Below are 15446 nucleotides of genomic sequence, written 5' to 3' on the forward strand. Positions count from 1 at the left end.
TAGCATTATTGTGCGTTTTGATAGCGCCATAAATTACTCGTTTTTAGTTTTTTACTTATTTTTTAATAAAAAAGCAAATATTTTACGATAAAAGCTAAGTGAGAAGAGTGTGCAAATAGTTTGGCAAGTTTTAGATCATAGTACTCATGTCATTCTTTGGTGGCAACACATCGCTCGGTGCGACAAGCACACCGGCAAAACGTAAGTAAAATTTGCTATTCCTCAGGTGGTGGTGGTAATGGCACGGAAATGCCATCCGTTAAAGTGCCGGTCAAGCCGTCTTGGCCAAATAGCGTTGCGGGGTAGAACTTGTAGGTAGTGAAAGCAACTTCTTTGCATCATGCAAGCTGTGCACGCGCAATTCCATGTGACTGATGCTAAAATATTAGAGAAATATGAGATAAAAGTGTAAAACAGAACTTCGACAATCGCTACTGCACTCGGACTGTGCACAGACACGTATTATCATGAGAAAACACGGAGAGGACCATGAGGTACCGATTGAACTTGGACGTCCAACTACTCCTAGTCGATTAGCTTCTTTATTTGTTATACTTACCCCTTTTTATGTATAACGTAGCCCAAATAGGCCACGAAAGCCAGCAGCAAAGCTACTAAGAAGATAATCAGTAATGGCATAATTGCAAAGACAGACACATCTGCTGCTGTGCAGCTTCCAAAGCTTACTGATGACCGACCCTCATCAAGCACGGCTCTCGCACTGATAAGATATGTTGCGCGGAAGCTGGACCAGCAACAATGCTTACCAAACACTGACCCCTTTATGTTTCGCTTATCTCTTCTGTTAACAGCGGGCGGCATGTTTGGCTCAGCGTTTGGTGCCACAACTGGGGCTGCGGCGCCGGCTTTTGGAGGCGGCATGTCGACGTCGGCGTTTGGTGCCGCACCCTCAGCTTTTGGTGCAGCCCCAACAAGTGCACCGGCTTCTACACTGGGCGGTGGATTTGGTGGTTTTGGTGCACAAGCACCGACAAGTCAGCCCAGCTTATTTGGAACTCCCGCAATTGGATCGGCACCGCCTGCATTCAGTGGTTTCGGACAGCTGCCAACAACAAGCAATGCGCCTGCTAGTGGATTTTCGGGATTTGGCGCAACAGCGACGACAGCACCAACGTTCGGTGGCTTTGGCGCCAGTCAGACGACTCCGTTTGGCGGCGGCGCCTTTGGATCAAGTAAATTGCACACGAATACAGTTTAGACAAATAATTAAATGTATTATTTTTTCCAGCTTTTGGTAAACCAGCTGCACCGACTGTGACGCCAGGTTTTGGTGGATTTGGTGGTACAAATTTTATGATGGGACAGCCACAGCAGCAGCCTGTGCCGATTTCATCGGATGAGGCCTTTGCGCAGTCTATTCTAAATGTGTCAATATTTGGCGATGAGCGTGACAACATTGTTGCCAAATGGAACTATCTACAGGCCATGTGGGGCACCGGCAAATTATTTTACTCACAAAGCGCTGCGCCGGTGGACATTACGCAGGAGAATTACCTGTGCCGCTTTAAGGCTATAGGCTACAGTCGAATGCCTGGCAAGGACAACAAACTGGGACTGGTTGCACTCAACTTTGATCGTGATCTGGCGACGGTTAAGTAAGTGCCGAAGTATTTATGTGCATTTGTCCTTCATTAATTTGGATGTTTTCTAACTTTAAGGACACAACAGCAACAGATTATACAAACGCTACACAGCTTAATGGGCAGCAAGCCAAATCTATTGGTGCACATCGACGTTCTCAAAGAGCTGGAGAACAAAAAGTGTCAAATGGTCATCTATGTGGAGGAGAAAGTACAGCTTTCTCATGGGCCAAATGATAGCAAGCGAATACTTGCCACCGAGCTGGCCAGTTATTTGGGTCAGGCACAAGTGAAGCCACAGTTGAGCAATTTGGGCATGACAGAAGCTTTGGCTCTGACACTGCCCGACGAAGATCAATTAAAGGAATATTTAGAGAATCCTCCGCGAAGTGTTGATCCACGCATGTGGCGTCAGGCTAATTTAGACAATCCAGATGCCAGCCAATTCATACCTGTACCCATGATTGGTTTTAGCGATCTAAAATGGCGCGTCAAGTGTCAGGAACAAGAGACATTTACGCATGCGCTGTACTTGAAGAAGGTGGAGGGCGAGTTACAGGAACTGCGGCGGCGACATGCTTCCGCAACAGCTAGGATAATGGAGCACAAACGCAAATTAGCCGAAATGAGCCATCGCATACTGAGGGTAAGCGACAGAATGTGTCAACAGTTTAAAAGTTTCTAATATTTAAATGGTTCCTCAATAGATTGTTGTGAAACAGGAATGCACTCGCAAAGTGGGCAGCACATTAACGCCGGAGGAAGAAGCGCTACGCACCAAGCTGCAAAATATGCAGGCCGTCGTCTCGGCGCCCACTCAGTTTAAGGGTCGGCTTAGTGAGCTACTCTCCCAAATTCGGATGCAGCGCAGTCAATTTGCCAACAATGGCCTCCCTGAATATGCACTAGAGAAAAACGCAGAAGATGAGATGCGAACCATAATGACCATGCAGCAGCGCGCAATGGAGGTGTTGAAAGAAACGGTTAACAAGGACCTGGAAGCGCTGGATATTATCATAAAAGGTTTGCCCGAATTACAGCAGACATGATCCTCCATATGACTGTTACCGAAATTATATAGTTGTTTGTCTAATATAGAGTCAATGCACACAAGATGTAGTCGTTACAATTTGTTAATGCTTTTTTATGTTGCGATTGCCACCGGCCTAGTATTTCCTGTAACTTTGAACTTGCACTTTTACGGCTGTTGAGATAAAATATAACAAATGTGCTGGCTCTCGTTGTAACAATCAAAACGAGTTCACATCACACGCTGCGGAAATTATGTGAACGACAATTTTGTATACTCACTCCAAATGGTATGATACATTTGTTTAGCTCTTACCATAAATATAAAGTTTTTTGAAGATTTCTAAAGTGACCAATTGCTCGATTGACTACGATTTCATAAAGTTAAATTGCTTAGAGATTTAAAATGTTTAATGCGGGCTGTTTAAATGTATTAATGATATGTTTCTTCGTTTGCATAGTATTTGAATGCCTAACTTAAGATTTACTTAAACGTTACTTAAGCGTAGAAAAGTCTGTACTTCTGCTAAGGTATTTCGACTTCGACTAGTTAAAGTAGGCTTTGTTTTTGCCATACAAGTTACTCGCTGTTCGAGTCAATGCACTTGGAGCTAGCGGCCGACTTTTCTTTGGCCAGTGCCTGAGATTGGACAATTTTGCAGCGATTACTTGACCATTTGACGCAATTCCGCTCGTTGTCTCTGGCTGCAACGAACTCATTACCAGTGACAAACTCACATCCAGTTTGTTCAACTCCAGGCGGTTCGAGATTGGGTTGTTACATTAACATTATTATGCGGCCAGCCGTGTGTGTGTGTATGTGTGTAGTTTATCTCGTTATATATTTGTTTCTTTTGCGCTGGGAAAACTTGTTTCCCAGCTAACTGTGCCTGGATTGGAGCTGGCTCACATTGTTGTTGCTATTGTTGACTGTGGAGACTTCCGAGAGCTTCCGTTTTAAGACTGGGAAAATGGCAAATGATTGCTGTGTGTGGGGTATAAATGAATTCGTTGTGCCCAGGCCGCCTTACTCATTGTGCGATCTTTGCAACGACAAGTGACGGCTGCCGCTCCGGCAACGTATATGGACTAATAAAAGTGGCTAACAAATCAACAAAACCTGCCATGTCGAATGGGTCAATAATTGTGAGTATACCTCCGGTGTTGCAACTGTAGGATCTGTTATGAATTACTTCCATCTTTCAGTTGCTCTTGTGGGCCTTCTGCTCTGGCGTGGCTGCCACGCCCACGACATCGATACCGCAGCGCCGTGTACAGATGCAGGATGATGTGCAGTTATTGCATCCGCACATCATAACAATTGAACGCTTAGAGCATTTGTTAAGGCGTGCTGGTGAAATCTTTGGTCCAGTTGTCCAAGCCGAAGACTCGGTATCGGCTGGCAGCCAAGTGGACGCCCAGGTGGAGATGCAGTCACAGCCACATCAGTACATGCTGCCACCCACAGACCAGCCATACAACTTCTATTTGCCGCTCTATGATTACGTGGATCCCAAGTTGGATGCCAAGAGCCGGCACATGGAGAAGATAACGCCACCGCCGCAGAGATTGCAGCAGGAGCGCAATTATTACGCCGACAAGCCAAAGAAGACCCCGAAAAAGTTTAATGCAGGGGCCAAGCACATCAATCTCAAGTGGCTCAATACATATGAGAAGGCAATGGGAGGTGTTGCACCGAAGGCCATTTATTTGGAACAGGATGAGCGGAATCGCATTAATTTCGATGACTCCTTCTTTGCGGTTGACATGCACGTAAAGACGCCCGACAATCAGCCGCACAAGGAGCCGAACGTTGTGCCCGTTGAGCTGCTGCAGCATGGCGAACATCTGGCTGAGGATGACCTAATGGCCGCGCCTGCCCAGCTCACATACAACTTCAAGCCAACTCCAATTGTATTGTAATATTTCTGGAGAACTGGAAAACTCAATTGCGTCCAGGACAACTGTTATTTAATTGTAGGCGGTTACAAAAATGCAAAAATATATTTATATAAGTTTATACACAGGGATAAATTCTATTGGATTATGATTTGTATCCTACACCTAAAAATGCTTCCTGATGTGTTGCTCTTAATATGAGTAAAAATACACTATATTAAGCCTGCTTCAGTCTAGCGACACCCTCGCGAACAACTTTCTCAATATCATCGAGCAGACCCGAGGCACCGAAACGGAATAGTTCCGGCTGCAGCCAGTGTATGCCAAGCGTGCTTTTGACCAACGTCATCCACGCAATTGCATCCCGCACATTTCTGATACCACCAGCCGGCTTAAGACCCACAATTTGGCCAGTGAGTCGCTTGAACTCCTGTATGGCCCATATCATGACCAGACCAACAGGCAGTGTGGCGTTCACCGCCTCCTTGCCTGTGGACGTCTTGATGAAGTCCGCGCCCGCCAACATGCACACCATGGAAGCCTTATACACCTGCAAACACAAAGTAGATAAATCTAATCAGGATGCCCATATGTAATGCCAGAAACTTACATTTTCCATAGAGCCCAGCTCGCCAACAGCCAAGATGGTCTTCAGATGTGCACGTGTGCCGCAGGCCTGGCGCATGAGCACCACCTCATCATAGACGCCCTTCCAGTCACCCACCAGCGCCAGCTGTCGGTTAATAACGATGTCGATCTCCGTAGCACCTGCATCAATGGCGTAGCTGATCTCCTCCAGGCGTGTTTTCAAGCCATATTGGCCTGTGGGAAAACCTGTGGCCACTGCGGCTATGGATATGTCTTTCAATTTGCCATACCGCTTCAGAGTCTTGTGTGCATCCGCCACGCGGGCGGGATACACACAAACGGCAGCACAATGAATATCCTTCAGCAAGCTGGGCTCAACAACTTTCTCCAAGAGTTGCGGCTCAAAGGGCAAACATGCGCGCACGCAAAGCCGGCTCACGTTGGATGCAGTATCATCTCCAGCCAAGGTGGTCAAATCTACAAGCGTGAGGGCTTTCAGAGCCCAAGCGAGTTCATAATCACCCGTCACAGTCGAGGTCTTTGATATGCTGGATGCGATCCTATTGACTTCGGGCAGTGAAAAGTTGCTCTTGAGGAAGGTGGCATCTGATAACGAACAGATAAGTAAATAACCATAAGTAAGATAACTATCTTCGAGTCTTTATCTAAGGATTTTGTTTGCTTTTTGTAGCCTATAGTTACACATAACATTTACCATATTTCAGCGTTTTGTTCACGTTATACTCCATTTTGTTGCTCCTTTCCAAAATTTTCAATTGGCAGTTTATTTCATGAGCCAAGCCCCAACGTGTGTATGTGAATCTGTTATCAGCAGATGGCTGCCGCAGCTGTTGGCAGTGTTGCCATACTTTGATTTTCTGAGATCATTTTCGCAAGCACAGGGCTGTTATATTTATGTGAAATTTTTAAATTAGTTTTAGGCGCCAAGAACTTTCCTCAATACATTTCTCATTTTTGTTGTGGCGCTTCAAGCATTTTTTTAACTGTTGGCTTTATTTTGATTTTCCTGCAGCGGCAAAAATTTCTATTTTGATTGCCGAAAACCGAAGTATGCAAAACACCTGTTAATGCTGAGCCCAGTTTATCACATTTTGTCAAATCTCGTACTTTCCCTCTCGCCTGCTTGAAAATGGGAGTAAGAGACGATCGCCGTCGCTGAATCTACAAAAAAAAAAATCAGTTTAAATTCGTTCCCTGGTGGCTGACGTCGAAAAGTAGCTGCATTTAATTTTTTTTTAATTTTATCGTGAACCGGAATTTTTATACCCTGAACCCATTAAAAATGTGTATAAGGGTATATTGTATTTGTGCAAAATCCAAATGTATGTAACAGGCATATCTGTAACCGCTTTCGAAATGTGGGAATGACGTTTATTTGAATTTGATTTTTGTTGTCTTCACAGTATTTAAGTCTAAAAAGGAATTGAGGATAATTGCTAAAACTGGAATTTGCAATTTTTCAATTTTAATACTGAAATGCTTCAGACCGTATTTTTTTTTATAATTTTTATATCATTTAATTTAAAGCTTACGCCTTGACACTTTGAGCGGGAAGTGTGCAATAATTAGTTGGTAATGCTCTATAATAGAGACATATATTTTTGCTACTTATACTTCCTGTTACAAAATTCTTAAGTTATTCTTTATTCGGTAAGGCATTGTGTTTTATCTGTGCAGTTCAAAGTCAAATAATATCAATGGAAATTCCAAATCGCATTCATAAATCAGCGGAAGCTTCAGCCATTCAAACACCTGCCTATCTCTATCCACGGCACAATAGGTCGTATCTTGTGCGAGGAAGCCCTTCTATAAAATTAACAATGCCAATATTTATTACATGCTAAGATTTTTATGGTTAAACTTTTAATTGCGTCTTATATGGCTATGTGTGTATGTATTTATTTCTCAATTCGCCTCAAAATAATAATGTCTCTTGAAATGGGGTTAGCTTCATTGAAAGTGGGAATTAAGTTTATAAAAAGAGGGTGTGAATGTAATGCAAATAGTGATTAGCAGACAATAAAGTGTCAGAATAGAGGTACTTTAAACGTTTTCCGATATACTATCGACAGTTAAGCCGTGGGGTATTGTTTTGATAAGATGTAACAGGTGTAGACCACTTACCGATTGCATCCACTCAACGGCCTGGATTGCCATAGAAAACTTTTAGCATGTGTGAGCAGTTGACATTATAAATAGATGGGCGATACGGTCTGGCGCCGCATATGCAAGTGGATCTATTGGCTATAAAGTGGGCAGTTTTGCAGCAGGCTTACGGTAAATATGACAGCAATACCAACCACATACAATGAGAAGGATAATACCTGGAGTGGGGCCAAGCGGAGCTCCATCTTCAACTATGATATGTCTGTGGGCAAGGTCATATTCAATACCATGAGGAACTGGCCAAAAAATGTGTGCCAAGTGAGTCCTGAAAAAAACAGAAGGAATAACTTGAGATGTTAACAACCTTTATGCAGATCAACGATGTTGACGGCGTTTCTGTCACCAATGGACAGGGCATCACCTGGGCTGTACGCATTGCCCAGTACCTGAAAAAGCGGGGCCTCAACCACAAGGATGTAATTGGCATCGCTGCGAAAAATACCACCTATGTGATGCCCTTGGGTGTGGCCTGTCTAATGAATTGCACACCCTTTCATTCTGTGAATCCAATGCTCGATGAAGGTTTGTCACCCATAGATTCCACTTGGTTTGCCTCCCTGAATTGAATCTTATTTACAGCGACCATTAAGCATGTTTATGAAATAACCAAGCCAATGCTTATATTCTGCGATGGTCTGGATTATAAGAAAATACATGCGGCTACACTGGGCTGGCATCCGGAAATATATACCCTCAGCGATCCCATTGAGGGTGTGCCCAAGATAGAGACTCTGTTGGATCCCACTACCACCGAAATGTTTTATCAGTGAGTAACATAAACAAGTCCAATTTATTTGAATAGTATGTATCAAATATTTACTTATATTTAGACCGGAACTTCTTAAGTCTGGCGGTGATCAAACGGTGGCCATTTTATGCTCCTCTGGCACCACGGGCTTACCAAAAGCCGTTTGCATTTCGAATAGTATCCTTATACAGGAGAGCATGTGAGATTAAATTCGTTTCGTTTTGGTATCGGGAAATCCTAATCAATCTATTACTTTTAGGCTCGTCAACAGTGAATCGGTCATCTTTGTGTCCAGCTCACTGGATTGGATTACTGGCCTGTGGGCCTTCATCTTCAGCACCGTATTTGGTTGTACTCGCATCATCACTAACCGACCCTTTGCACCCGAATATTTTGTGGAATTGGTTAAGAAGTACAAGATCAACTATGCCGTCGTGCCGCCGAGACATTTGTCCGCCTTGATCACGTGTCCGGAAGCCACGGCAGAGTCCCTAATGCCCATACGTATGCTGAATTATGGCGGCGGCTTGGTGTCCATGGCCACGCTGCAGCGTGCCCAGGAGATATGTAAATCGGCCATGTTTAATTCGGGTTACGGCATGACCGAGGTGGGTGCCATAACTGTAAATATTGGTATAAGTAATACCGCATCAGCGGGCCGACTACTGCCGGGCATTAAAATTCGAATTGTCGATGAGGAGGGCAAGAGCCAGAGCTATAATCAGGTCGGCGAGATCTATGTGCACACTGGACAGGCCTGGAATGGTTACTACGGCAATCCCGTGGAAACCCGACGCATGCAAGACTTTGAGGGCTGGTTCCATACCGGCGATCTGGGCTATTTTGATGAACAGAATTTCCTGTACATTGTCGATCGCAAAAAGGAGATCCTCAAGTACCAGGGACTGCACTATTGGCCCACTGAAATCGAGAGTGCGATTGCAGAGCTGCCGCAGGTGCAGGACGTTTGCGTTGTGGGCATCTATGATGAGCGCGAAGGCGATGCGGCTGGCGCCTTGGTTGTCCGGCGCAAGGGCTGCGAGATTAACGCCCAAGAGGTGATTAATCATGTGGCCAAGCGTCTGACTGGCACGCAAAAGCAGCTGCACGCCGGAGTCCGTTTTGTCGATAAGCTGCCAGCCAACGTGAACGGCAAGACTCTCCGAAAGTCAGCCCGGGAGTTGTTTGTCTCCCAGGCAAACTAAGACCACGAGCAAATATATTTCACTTGAATCGTGTACTTCACTTTATAAGTAAGAGTACTTGAGTTCTAAATGAGATACAGATAACCATATCATATACAATTCTTTTGCATTAAGAGTATATAGTCACAGCAAGCCTTAAATTATTATGGTTTTCCGACTAGGAAGTATTGTCACACTAGAAAATCTGGAGATAGTATGGGCTCAGCCATTAGTTGAGTCAGTCGTCCCGGTACCAAAATAACTCAAAACACTTATGCCTAGCTTTATGCCTGGCTTAAAATAAACAACGTTAATATATTGATTAAATTATATCTTATAGCTGTACTTCATGCTTGATAAAGTCCCCTTTTGTCGTGCATTTCATTCTCATGCGATTAAAGCACGCGCAAATGAGGAAGTATTTTAATGGCACTTTTGAATTTTTTTTTTGATATTGGTATAGAATATTCTTATCCACCAGCAACAAGTCTTTAGTATATGTGACTTATAATCTATTTATGAGATACTTAACATTGAGTAAAAAGCAAAGTACAATTGCTCCCACAAGTATCAAGCTGTATATATGTATATCATAGTATTAATCAGGGCGCGAGGTAATAGATAATATGGAAAGGCCTTAGATGTTCTTTAGCAGCAACAAAAAAGCCGGGAATTTTTCAAAGTTGATTGATGATTAGAAGTAGAACACGTTTATCTGGCAATTCAAATCAGACCACGTTTTCGATATGATCTGATTTTACGTGAATAACAATCAATAATAGCTATTAGAGTATTTTTGAAAGCTTTCCACATTGACAAAAAAGTATGATAAGACGCGGACTATACGCAAAGATGATAAGAGTCGCGTGTTCGTTCTGTTGATTAGGGTTATGACGCTTATGGCAGATCCTACACCTGTTTTCTGTAAAATTCATCGTGAGTACAGCATTTACTGATAAGATTTCCCATGAAAAAAGAATTCGTTACTATTTAAGTGAGTGTTACTTTAAGGAACACTTTATTTAGTGGTTGAAACTTGTTGCGGAAAGAACTATAATTGAAATAAAATGGACGATTTCTTTAAAACCAACTACGATCCAATTCAACGCATCTGGAGTGGAGGGAAACCCGCGCCCATGTACGACTTTGATTGTTCAGTTGGTCGAATAATTCACAACAATCTCAGAAACAATCCCAACAACGTTTGCCAGGTAAGCTCAGGTCTTGTGAAATAAATAAAAACTAATCAATTTTATTCTACTACGTCTAGATATGCCTTGCGGATGGGAAAACTGCAACAAACAAGGATATATTTAGCTGGTCCGTGCGACTTGCACAGAATTTCAAGCAGCGTGGACTACGCCACGACGATGTCATCTGCATTTCGGCCAAGAATAGCACCTATGTCACACCTGCCGCGGTGGCCTGCCTTTTCAATGCCACGCCCTTTCACGCAGTCAATCCCACTTTAGATATTAATACGCTTAAACACGTGCTGACGATAACCAAGCCCAAGTTAATCTTCTGCGATGCCGTCGACTATGAGAAGCTAAAGACCGCGAGTGCAGCCTGGACACCTGAACTGATAACAGTCACGGGTAAAGTGGAGGGTGTGGTGTATATAGAGGAACTGCTCTCCCCAACGAAAACTGAAATGTTCTATCAGTAAGTTGAAGTGCATTCATATTCCAAATGGTTCTAAGGTTTATTCCACTATTTCAATTTGTTGCAGACCACAATCGCTGCTTTTGGGCGGTGATCAGACTGTGGCCATATTGTGTTCGTCTGGAACTACAGCACAGCCCAAAGCTGTTTGCTTAGCAAACCACATGCTGACGGTTGGCAATCCGTAAGTATTAGACCCTTCATTTTAAAGGCTAGACATTCCTTAATCGTGCAATATTTTTGCAGCTTCGTTAACAGCGAATTAGTCATCTACTGCGGCTCCAGCTTAGATTGGTACACGGGTGTTTTGAACTTTATGAACAGCGTAGCGGATGGCTGTACACGCGTCATACCCGATAAGCCCTACAGTGCTGAGTATTTGTTAGAGCTCATTGATAAGTACAAGATCAATATCATAAGCTGTGCGCCTCGTCACGCTAGCGAGTTGCTCGCCTGTCCTCAAGCCACACCTGAGCGAATGGCGACGGTGTTTGTACTGGGAGTCGGGGGTGGTTGGATACCCCCCGTGACACTTCAGAAGTTGAAAAACATACTTAAAAATGGGAATATCTATTTTGGTTATGGTGCTACGGAATTTGGAGCAGTTTCTGCCGGTCCTTATATTGAGAAGCTGGGTAACACAGTGGGAACACTCGTGTCCGGAATTAAGGTTCGCATTGTCGATGAAAACGGAAAGAATCTTTGCCACGGAGAAGTTGGAGAGGTTTATATCCATCATGGCCGCAAATGGAGCGGCTACTACGGTAACCCACTGGAAACCCAGCGCATGCAGGACTCTCTGGGCTGGTTCCACTCGGGTGATTTGGGCTACTTTGATGAACACAATAACCTGTACATCGTGGACCGCAAAAAGGAAATCTATAAATGCTTGGGAATGCAATACGGGCCCAGCGATATCGAGGCAGCCATTGCTGAGCTACCCGATGTACATGAAGTGTGTGTGGTGGGCCTCTATGATGAGAAATACGGCGATGCACCTGCTGCCATGGTCGTAAAACGTCCTGGCAGCACCTTGAGCGCAGCCCAGATCAAAGAGCATGTGGCCAAGCGGTTGGTTGTCGAGTTTAAGCAATTGCATGGAGGCGTTTACTTCGCGGATGAGTTGCCCCATAATGCCAATGGCAAGGTGCTCCGGCGAGTGGTCAAAGAGAAGCTGATGCAGGCGAATTTGGATCGTTAATAAAAATTGTATTAATTTAGTTTACATATACATATATGCGAATTTTAAACAACCAAGTGGGAAAAGAAAGAGGTTTTTTTTTTTGCCAGCTATAACATCAACATCAACATAACTGAGTTGAACCTATGTTGTCTCGTATAAAATGCAGTTGTTTCCTAAAAGTATGCTTTATTTATCTTAATTCATTCTAATCACTGACAAAATTTATTGAAATTTTGTACTCTGTTTATCACAAAAATATATTTTAATAAGCATTTCCAATAATATATTCAATTAAGAGACTCAAACTATAAGATACTCCCAATATTTATATATATATATATATATCTCCAACTTCTCCACCGCAAATAACGTTTGTATAAAACTCTTTGGCTTACTATCTAATCGGCCAAAAACCTATTTTTGAATATCTTTGCTCGAATTAATCTAAGGGATTTTTAACACTTTTTGGAAAAGTCATTTCTCCTTGGTATAAATGGGGGTCACAAATTTGTGGCTATTTTTTTATTCGGTAAGACTTATGTCATAGTCGTCTATGCCGCACTACAACTTGTACATAATACATTCATAATTTACCTATCATTAGTCAAAACGTATTGCCGCAATCTGGCGCTATCTACAAATATGATAAGACTACGTCATAGTATTAGCTATCGCCGCATTCTTGATTTTAAGTGGACTACAGTCTATTGGCTAAAAGAGCTTTTCTAACAGGAAAGTTCTCTGAAATTGCTATTCATAGTGACTGTGCATTTTTTTAAAGCGAACAATCTCTTTCAGAATCTTCTCTGAAGTTGCTATTCATAGTGAGTTCGCGTTTTATGGGTTAGGTCCACAGAATGAATTCAAAAGGTCGGTTTTTAATAACATAAGATAAAGTTTAGGGCAAGCTATTTAAGCGACCGCTCTTTTTCAGAAACAACTTAGTTTGTCTTCAACTCTTGTCAAAATAAACGAATTCCGAAACATGTGTGCAGCAGGCTACGATCCCATCAAACGCATCTGGAGGGGAGAAAAATCCATGCCTCTGTATGATTTCGATTGTTCAATTGGCCGAATAATTCACAACAATCTCAAAAATAATCCGAAAAAAGTTTGCCATGTAAGTTTGACACTTATGAGATATGCAGATCAATTAGTATTTTCTTTCTTATATGTTTTTTTTATTCTAGATATGCATTGAGGATGGGAAAACGGTGACAAGCCAGCAAATATTAAACTGGTCCGTGAGACTTGCCCAGAATTTCGAGCAGCGTGGACTACGCCACGACGACGTCATCTGCATTTCGGCCAAGAATAGCACCTATGTCACACCTGCCGCTGTGGCCTGCCTTTTTAATGCCACGCCCTTCCACGCAGTTAATCCCATCTTAGATATCAATACCCTAACACACGTGCTGACGATAACCAAGCCCAAGTTAATCTTCTGCGATGCCGTCGACTATGAGAAGCTAAAGACCGCGAGTGCAGCCTGGACACCTGAACTGATAACAGTCACGGGTAAAGTGGAGGGTGTGACGTATATAGAGGAACTGCTCTCCCCAACGGAGACTGAAATGTTATATCGGTAAGTTGATAGTATCAATTATATACCTAGTCGATTTTCTACTAACGAACTGTGCTATATATATTTATACAGACCAAAAACCTTGATTTTGGGCGGTGATCAGACTATGTTGATTTTGTGTTCCTCCGGTACTACCGGACTTCCCAAAGCTGTTTGCATTGCAAACAATATGCTTGATTGTAGTAACAAGTAGGTTTTATAATTTACACAAGAAAACATATGACTGGATAGTTAATCTTTCATTATTATTTATCCAGTTTTGTAACCGCCGAATCGGTCGTCTACTGTCCCTCTGGGCTAGACTGGGTCACAGGCATTCTCAGTTTATTATGGAGCGTTGCAAATGGTTGCACAAGAATTTTAACCAACCAATCCTTTAGTGAAAATAATTTTCTAGAGCTGGTTGTCAAGTATAAAATCACTATTGCGATTCTTGCACCGGTTTACGTTTCTGCATTAGTCACCTACCCCGCGGCCTCAGCTGAAAAACTAGCTAGTTTAAGGACTGTATTCGTGGGTGGTGGGTGGATGCCATCGGAAACACTTCAGAAGATGCAAAACCTGCTTAAAAACGGTGTTATTATCTTTATGTATGCTGCTACCGAATTTGGTCAAGTTGCTTGCGCCATTTTTTCGGAAAAGCTTGGCATCACAGTGGGCAAGCCATTGCCCGGAATTCAAGTGCGCATACTGGACGAGAACTGCAGTAATTTGAGTCATGGAGAAGTGGGAGAGATATGTGTGCACCATGGCCGCAAATGGAGCGGCTACTACGGAAATCCAATAGAAACGCAGCGCATGCAGGATTCTTCGGGCTGGTTCCACTCGGGTGATCTGGGCTACTTTGACGAAAACAATAACCTGTACATCGTGGACCGCAAAAAGGAAATCTATAAATGCTTGGGAATGCAATACGGGCCCACTGATATTGAGGCAGCCATTGCTGAGCTACCCGATGTTCAAGAAGTGTGTGTGGTGGGCCTCTACGATGAGAAATACGGCGATGCACCTGCTGCCATGGTCGTAAAACGACCTGGTAGCACCTTGACTGGAGATCAGATCAAAGAGCATGTGTCCAAGCGGTTGGTTGTCGAGTTTAAGCAATTGCATGGAGGCGTTTACTTCGTGGGTGAGTTACCCTATAATGCAAATGGCAAGGTGCTCCGTCGAACAGTCAAAGAGAAGCTGACACAGGCTTATTTAAATGGTTTGTAAAGCTGTTATTTGTTTGGTTTAAATATATATAAGGATTTTCTACACACAAGTGGCAAAAGAAATAGAAACTTTTATTTGCCAGCCAAAACATGGTACAAACTTTTTTGTCTCGTAGAGCATGCAGTTAAAAGTGTTGCCCAAAAGTATGCTTTATATTTTGTTGCTTCTTTGTGGCAGTTATTGGGGTCTAGCAAAATCATAAGCACCCTCATGCCCCTCATGAAAAATTGTACGATTAGCCTTATCAATTAACTGAGATTTTATGAAGTCTTGGATTTTTCTATTCTATTTAACATAAAATACATTGGAATTGATTATTGCAAATATTTAAATTTAAATTTCTTCAAACTTGGGATATATACATATATATAAATATATATAAATATATTTAGATAATTTATATATATATAATTTTATTTATTTATTTAATTTTGTCTATATTACTTAGAAAATGTGTTTAGATTAGTCGTTAATCTCTACAGTCGAGATAAAATTGTATCTGTCGCAACGCTGTGAATAGAGTATTGCGGGTCCATTGCATTCGACAGCATTGTTCCTACTG

At 42.7% G+C, this 15446-nt stretch overlaps 7 protein-coding genes across 7 annotated transcripts; 5 read left to right on the plus strand and 2 right to left on the minus strand.

Annotated features, from left to right (window-relative positions):
- The first annotated feature begins 6 nt into the window (after nt 1-6).
- Nucleotides 7-2902, plus strand: LOC115760492 (probable nucleoporin Nup54). Its single transcript, XM_030701843.1, has 5 exons — nt 7-201; nt 813-1193; nt 1250-1616; nt 1680-2247; nt 2309-2902. Exons 1-5 carry the CDS (start codon nt 147-149, stop codon nt 2648-2650), a joined length of 1713 nt encoding a protein of 570 aa, XP_030557703.1. The 5' UTR covers nt 7-146; the 3' UTR covers nt 2651-2902.
- LOC115761129 lies at nt 272-639 on the minus strand. The gene is made up of 2 exons (XM_030702789.1): nt 560-639; nt 272-377 (listed from the first exon to the last, which is right to left on the minus strand). Exons 1-2 carry the CDS (start codon nt 637-639, stop codon nt 272-274), a joined length of 186 nt encoding a protein of 61 aa, XP_030558649.1.
- A 337-nt stretch (nt 2903-3239) lies between the features above and the next one.
- On the plus strand, nt 3240-4560 carry LOC115760495. Its single transcript, XM_030701846.1, has 2 exons — nt 3240-3776; nt 3837-4560. Exons 1-2 carry the CDS (start codon nt 3633-3635, stop codon nt 4551-4553), a joined length of 861 nt encoding a protein of 286 aa, XP_030557706.1. The 5' UTR covers nt 3240-3632; the 3' UTR covers nt 4554-4560.
- Nucleotides 4561-4608: 48 nt separating this feature from the next.
- LOC115760494 (deoxyribose-phosphate aldolase-like) lies at nt 4609-5934 on the minus strand. Its single transcript, XM_030701845.1, has 3 exons — nt 5833-5934; nt 5140-5723; nt 4609-5079 (listed from the first exon to the last, which is right to left on the minus strand). The coding sequence occupies exons 1-3, from the start codon at nt 5864-5866 to the stop codon at nt 4747-4749; spliced, it is 951 nt and encodes a 316-aa protein (XP_030557705.1). The 5' UTR covers nt 5867-5934; the 3' UTR covers nt 4609-4746.
- A 1437-nt stretch (nt 5935-7371) lies between these two features.
- LOC115760928 (4-coumarate--CoA ligase 2-like) lies at nt 7372-9637 on the plus strand. The gene is made up of 5 exons (XM_030702503.1): nt 7372-7562; nt 7619-7826; nt 7884-8070; nt 8135-8251; nt 8312-9637. The coding sequence occupies exons 1-5, from the start codon at nt 7422-7424 to the stop codon at nt 9255-9257; spliced, it is 1599 nt and encodes a 532-aa protein (XP_030558363.1). The 5' UTR covers nt 7372-7421; the 3' UTR covers nt 9258-9637.
- A 624-nt stretch (nt 9638-10261) lies between these two features.
- On the plus strand, nt 10262-12189 carry LOC115760927 (4-coumarate--CoA ligase 1-like). Its single transcript, XM_030702502.1, has 4 exons — nt 10262-10447; nt 10507-10901; nt 10969-11085; nt 11148-12189. The coding sequence occupies exons 1-4, from the start codon at nt 10304-10306 to the stop codon at nt 12100-12102; spliced, it is 1611 nt and encodes a 536-aa protein (XP_030558362.1). The 5' UTR covers nt 10262-10303; the 3' UTR covers nt 12103-12189.
- An 880-nt stretch (nt 12190-13069) lies between these two features.
- Nucleotides 13070-14923, plus strand: LOC115760674 (4-coumarate--CoA ligase 1-like). The gene is made up of 4 exons (XM_030702141.1): nt 13070-13204; nt 13275-13669; nt 13742-13858; nt 13927-14923. Exons 1-4 carry the CDS (start codon nt 13070-13072, stop codon nt 14882-14884), a joined length of 1605 nt encoding a protein of 534 aa, XP_030558001.1. The 3' UTR covers nt 14885-14923.
- Nucleotides 14924-15446: the final 523 nt, after the last annotated feature.

This window comes from Drosophila novamexicana, unplaced genomic scaffold, assembly GCF_003285875.2.
Source record: "Drosophila novamexicana strain 15010-1031.04,08,12 unplaced genomic scaffold, DnovRS2.1 tig00000462-arrow-pilon, whole genome shotgun sequence".
NCBI lineage: Eukaryota > Metazoa > Arthropoda > Insecta > Diptera > Drosophilidae > Drosophila > Drosophila novamexicana.

Bases quoted from the DNA above. Each gene is read 5' to 3' on its own strand.
- LOC115760492 (XM_030701843.1), top strand. From the start codon at position 147: ATGTCATTCTTTGGTGGCAACACATCGCTCGGTGCGACAAGCACACCG. The intron at 202-812 runs GTAAGTAAAATT...TTCTGTTAACAG, and splicing joins GACAAGCACACCGGCAAAAC to CGGGCGGCATGTTTGGCTCA. The intron at 2,248-2,308 runs GTAAGCGACAGA...GTTCCTCAATAG, and splicing joins TGAGCCATCGCATACTGAGG to ATTGTTGTGAAACAGGAATG.
- LOC115761129 (XM_030702789.1), bottom strand. From the start codon at position 639: ATGCCATTACTGATTATCTTCTTAGTAGCTTTGCTGCTGGCTTTCGTG. The intron at 378-559 runs GTAAGTATAACA...CTAATATTTTAG, and splicing joins TACGTTATACATAAAAAGGG to CATCAGTCACATGGAATTGC.
- LOC115760495 (XM_030701846.1), top strand. From the start codon at position 3,633: ATGAATTCGTTGTGCCCAGGCCGCCTTACTCATTGTGCGATCTTTGCA. The intron at 3,777-3,836 runs GTGAGTATACCT...TCCATCTTTCAG, and splicing joins TGTCGAATGGGTCAATAATT to TTGCTCTTGTGGGCCTTCTG.
- LOC115760494 (XM_030701845.1), bottom strand. From the start codon at position 5,866: ATGGAGTATAACGTGAACAAAACGCTGAAATATG. The intron at 5,724-5,832 runs GTAAATGTTATG...GTTCGTTATCAG, and splicing joins GAACAAAACGCTGAAATATG to ATGCCACCTTCCTCAAGAGC. The intron at 5,080-5,139 runs GTAAGTTTCTGG...TTGTGTTTGCAG, and splicing joins AGCTGGGCTCTATGGAAAAT to GTGTATAAGGCTTCCATGGT.
- LOC115760928 (XM_030702503.1), top strand. From the start codon at position 7,422: ATGACAGCAATACCAACCACATACAATGAGAAGGATAATACCTGGAGT. The intron at 7,563-7,618 runs GTGAGTCCTGAA...ACCTTTATGCAG, and splicing joins GGCCAAAAAATGTGTGCCAA to ATCAACGATGTTGACGGCGT. The intron at 8,252-8,311 runs GTGAGATTAAAT...TATTACTTTTAG, and splicing joins ATCCTTATACAGGAGAGCAT to GCTCGTCAACAGTGAATCGG.
- LOC115760927 (XM_030702502.1), top strand. From the start codon at position 10,304: ATGGACGATTTCTTTAAAACCAACTACGATCCAATTCAACGCATCTGG. The intron at 10,448-10,506 runs GTAAGCTCAGGT...TACTACGTCTAG, and splicing joins ATCCCAACAACGTTTGCCAG to ATATGCCTTGCGGATGGGAA. The intron at 10,902-10,968 runs GTAAGTTGAAGT...AATTTGTTGCAG, and splicing joins AAAACTGAAATGTTCTATCA to ACCACAATCGCTGCTTTTGG.
- LOC115760674 (XM_030702141.1), top strand. From the start codon at position 13,070: ATGTGTGCAGCAGGCTACGATCCCATCAAACGCATCTGGAGGGGAGAA. The intron at 13,205-13,274 runs GTAAGTTTGACA...TTTTTATTCTAG, and splicing joins ATCCGAAAAAAGTTTGCCAT to ATATGCATTGAGGATGGGAA. The intron at 13,670-13,741 runs GTAAGTTGATAG...ATATTTATACAG, and splicing joins GAGACTGAAATGTTATATCG to ACCAAAAACCTTGATTTTGG.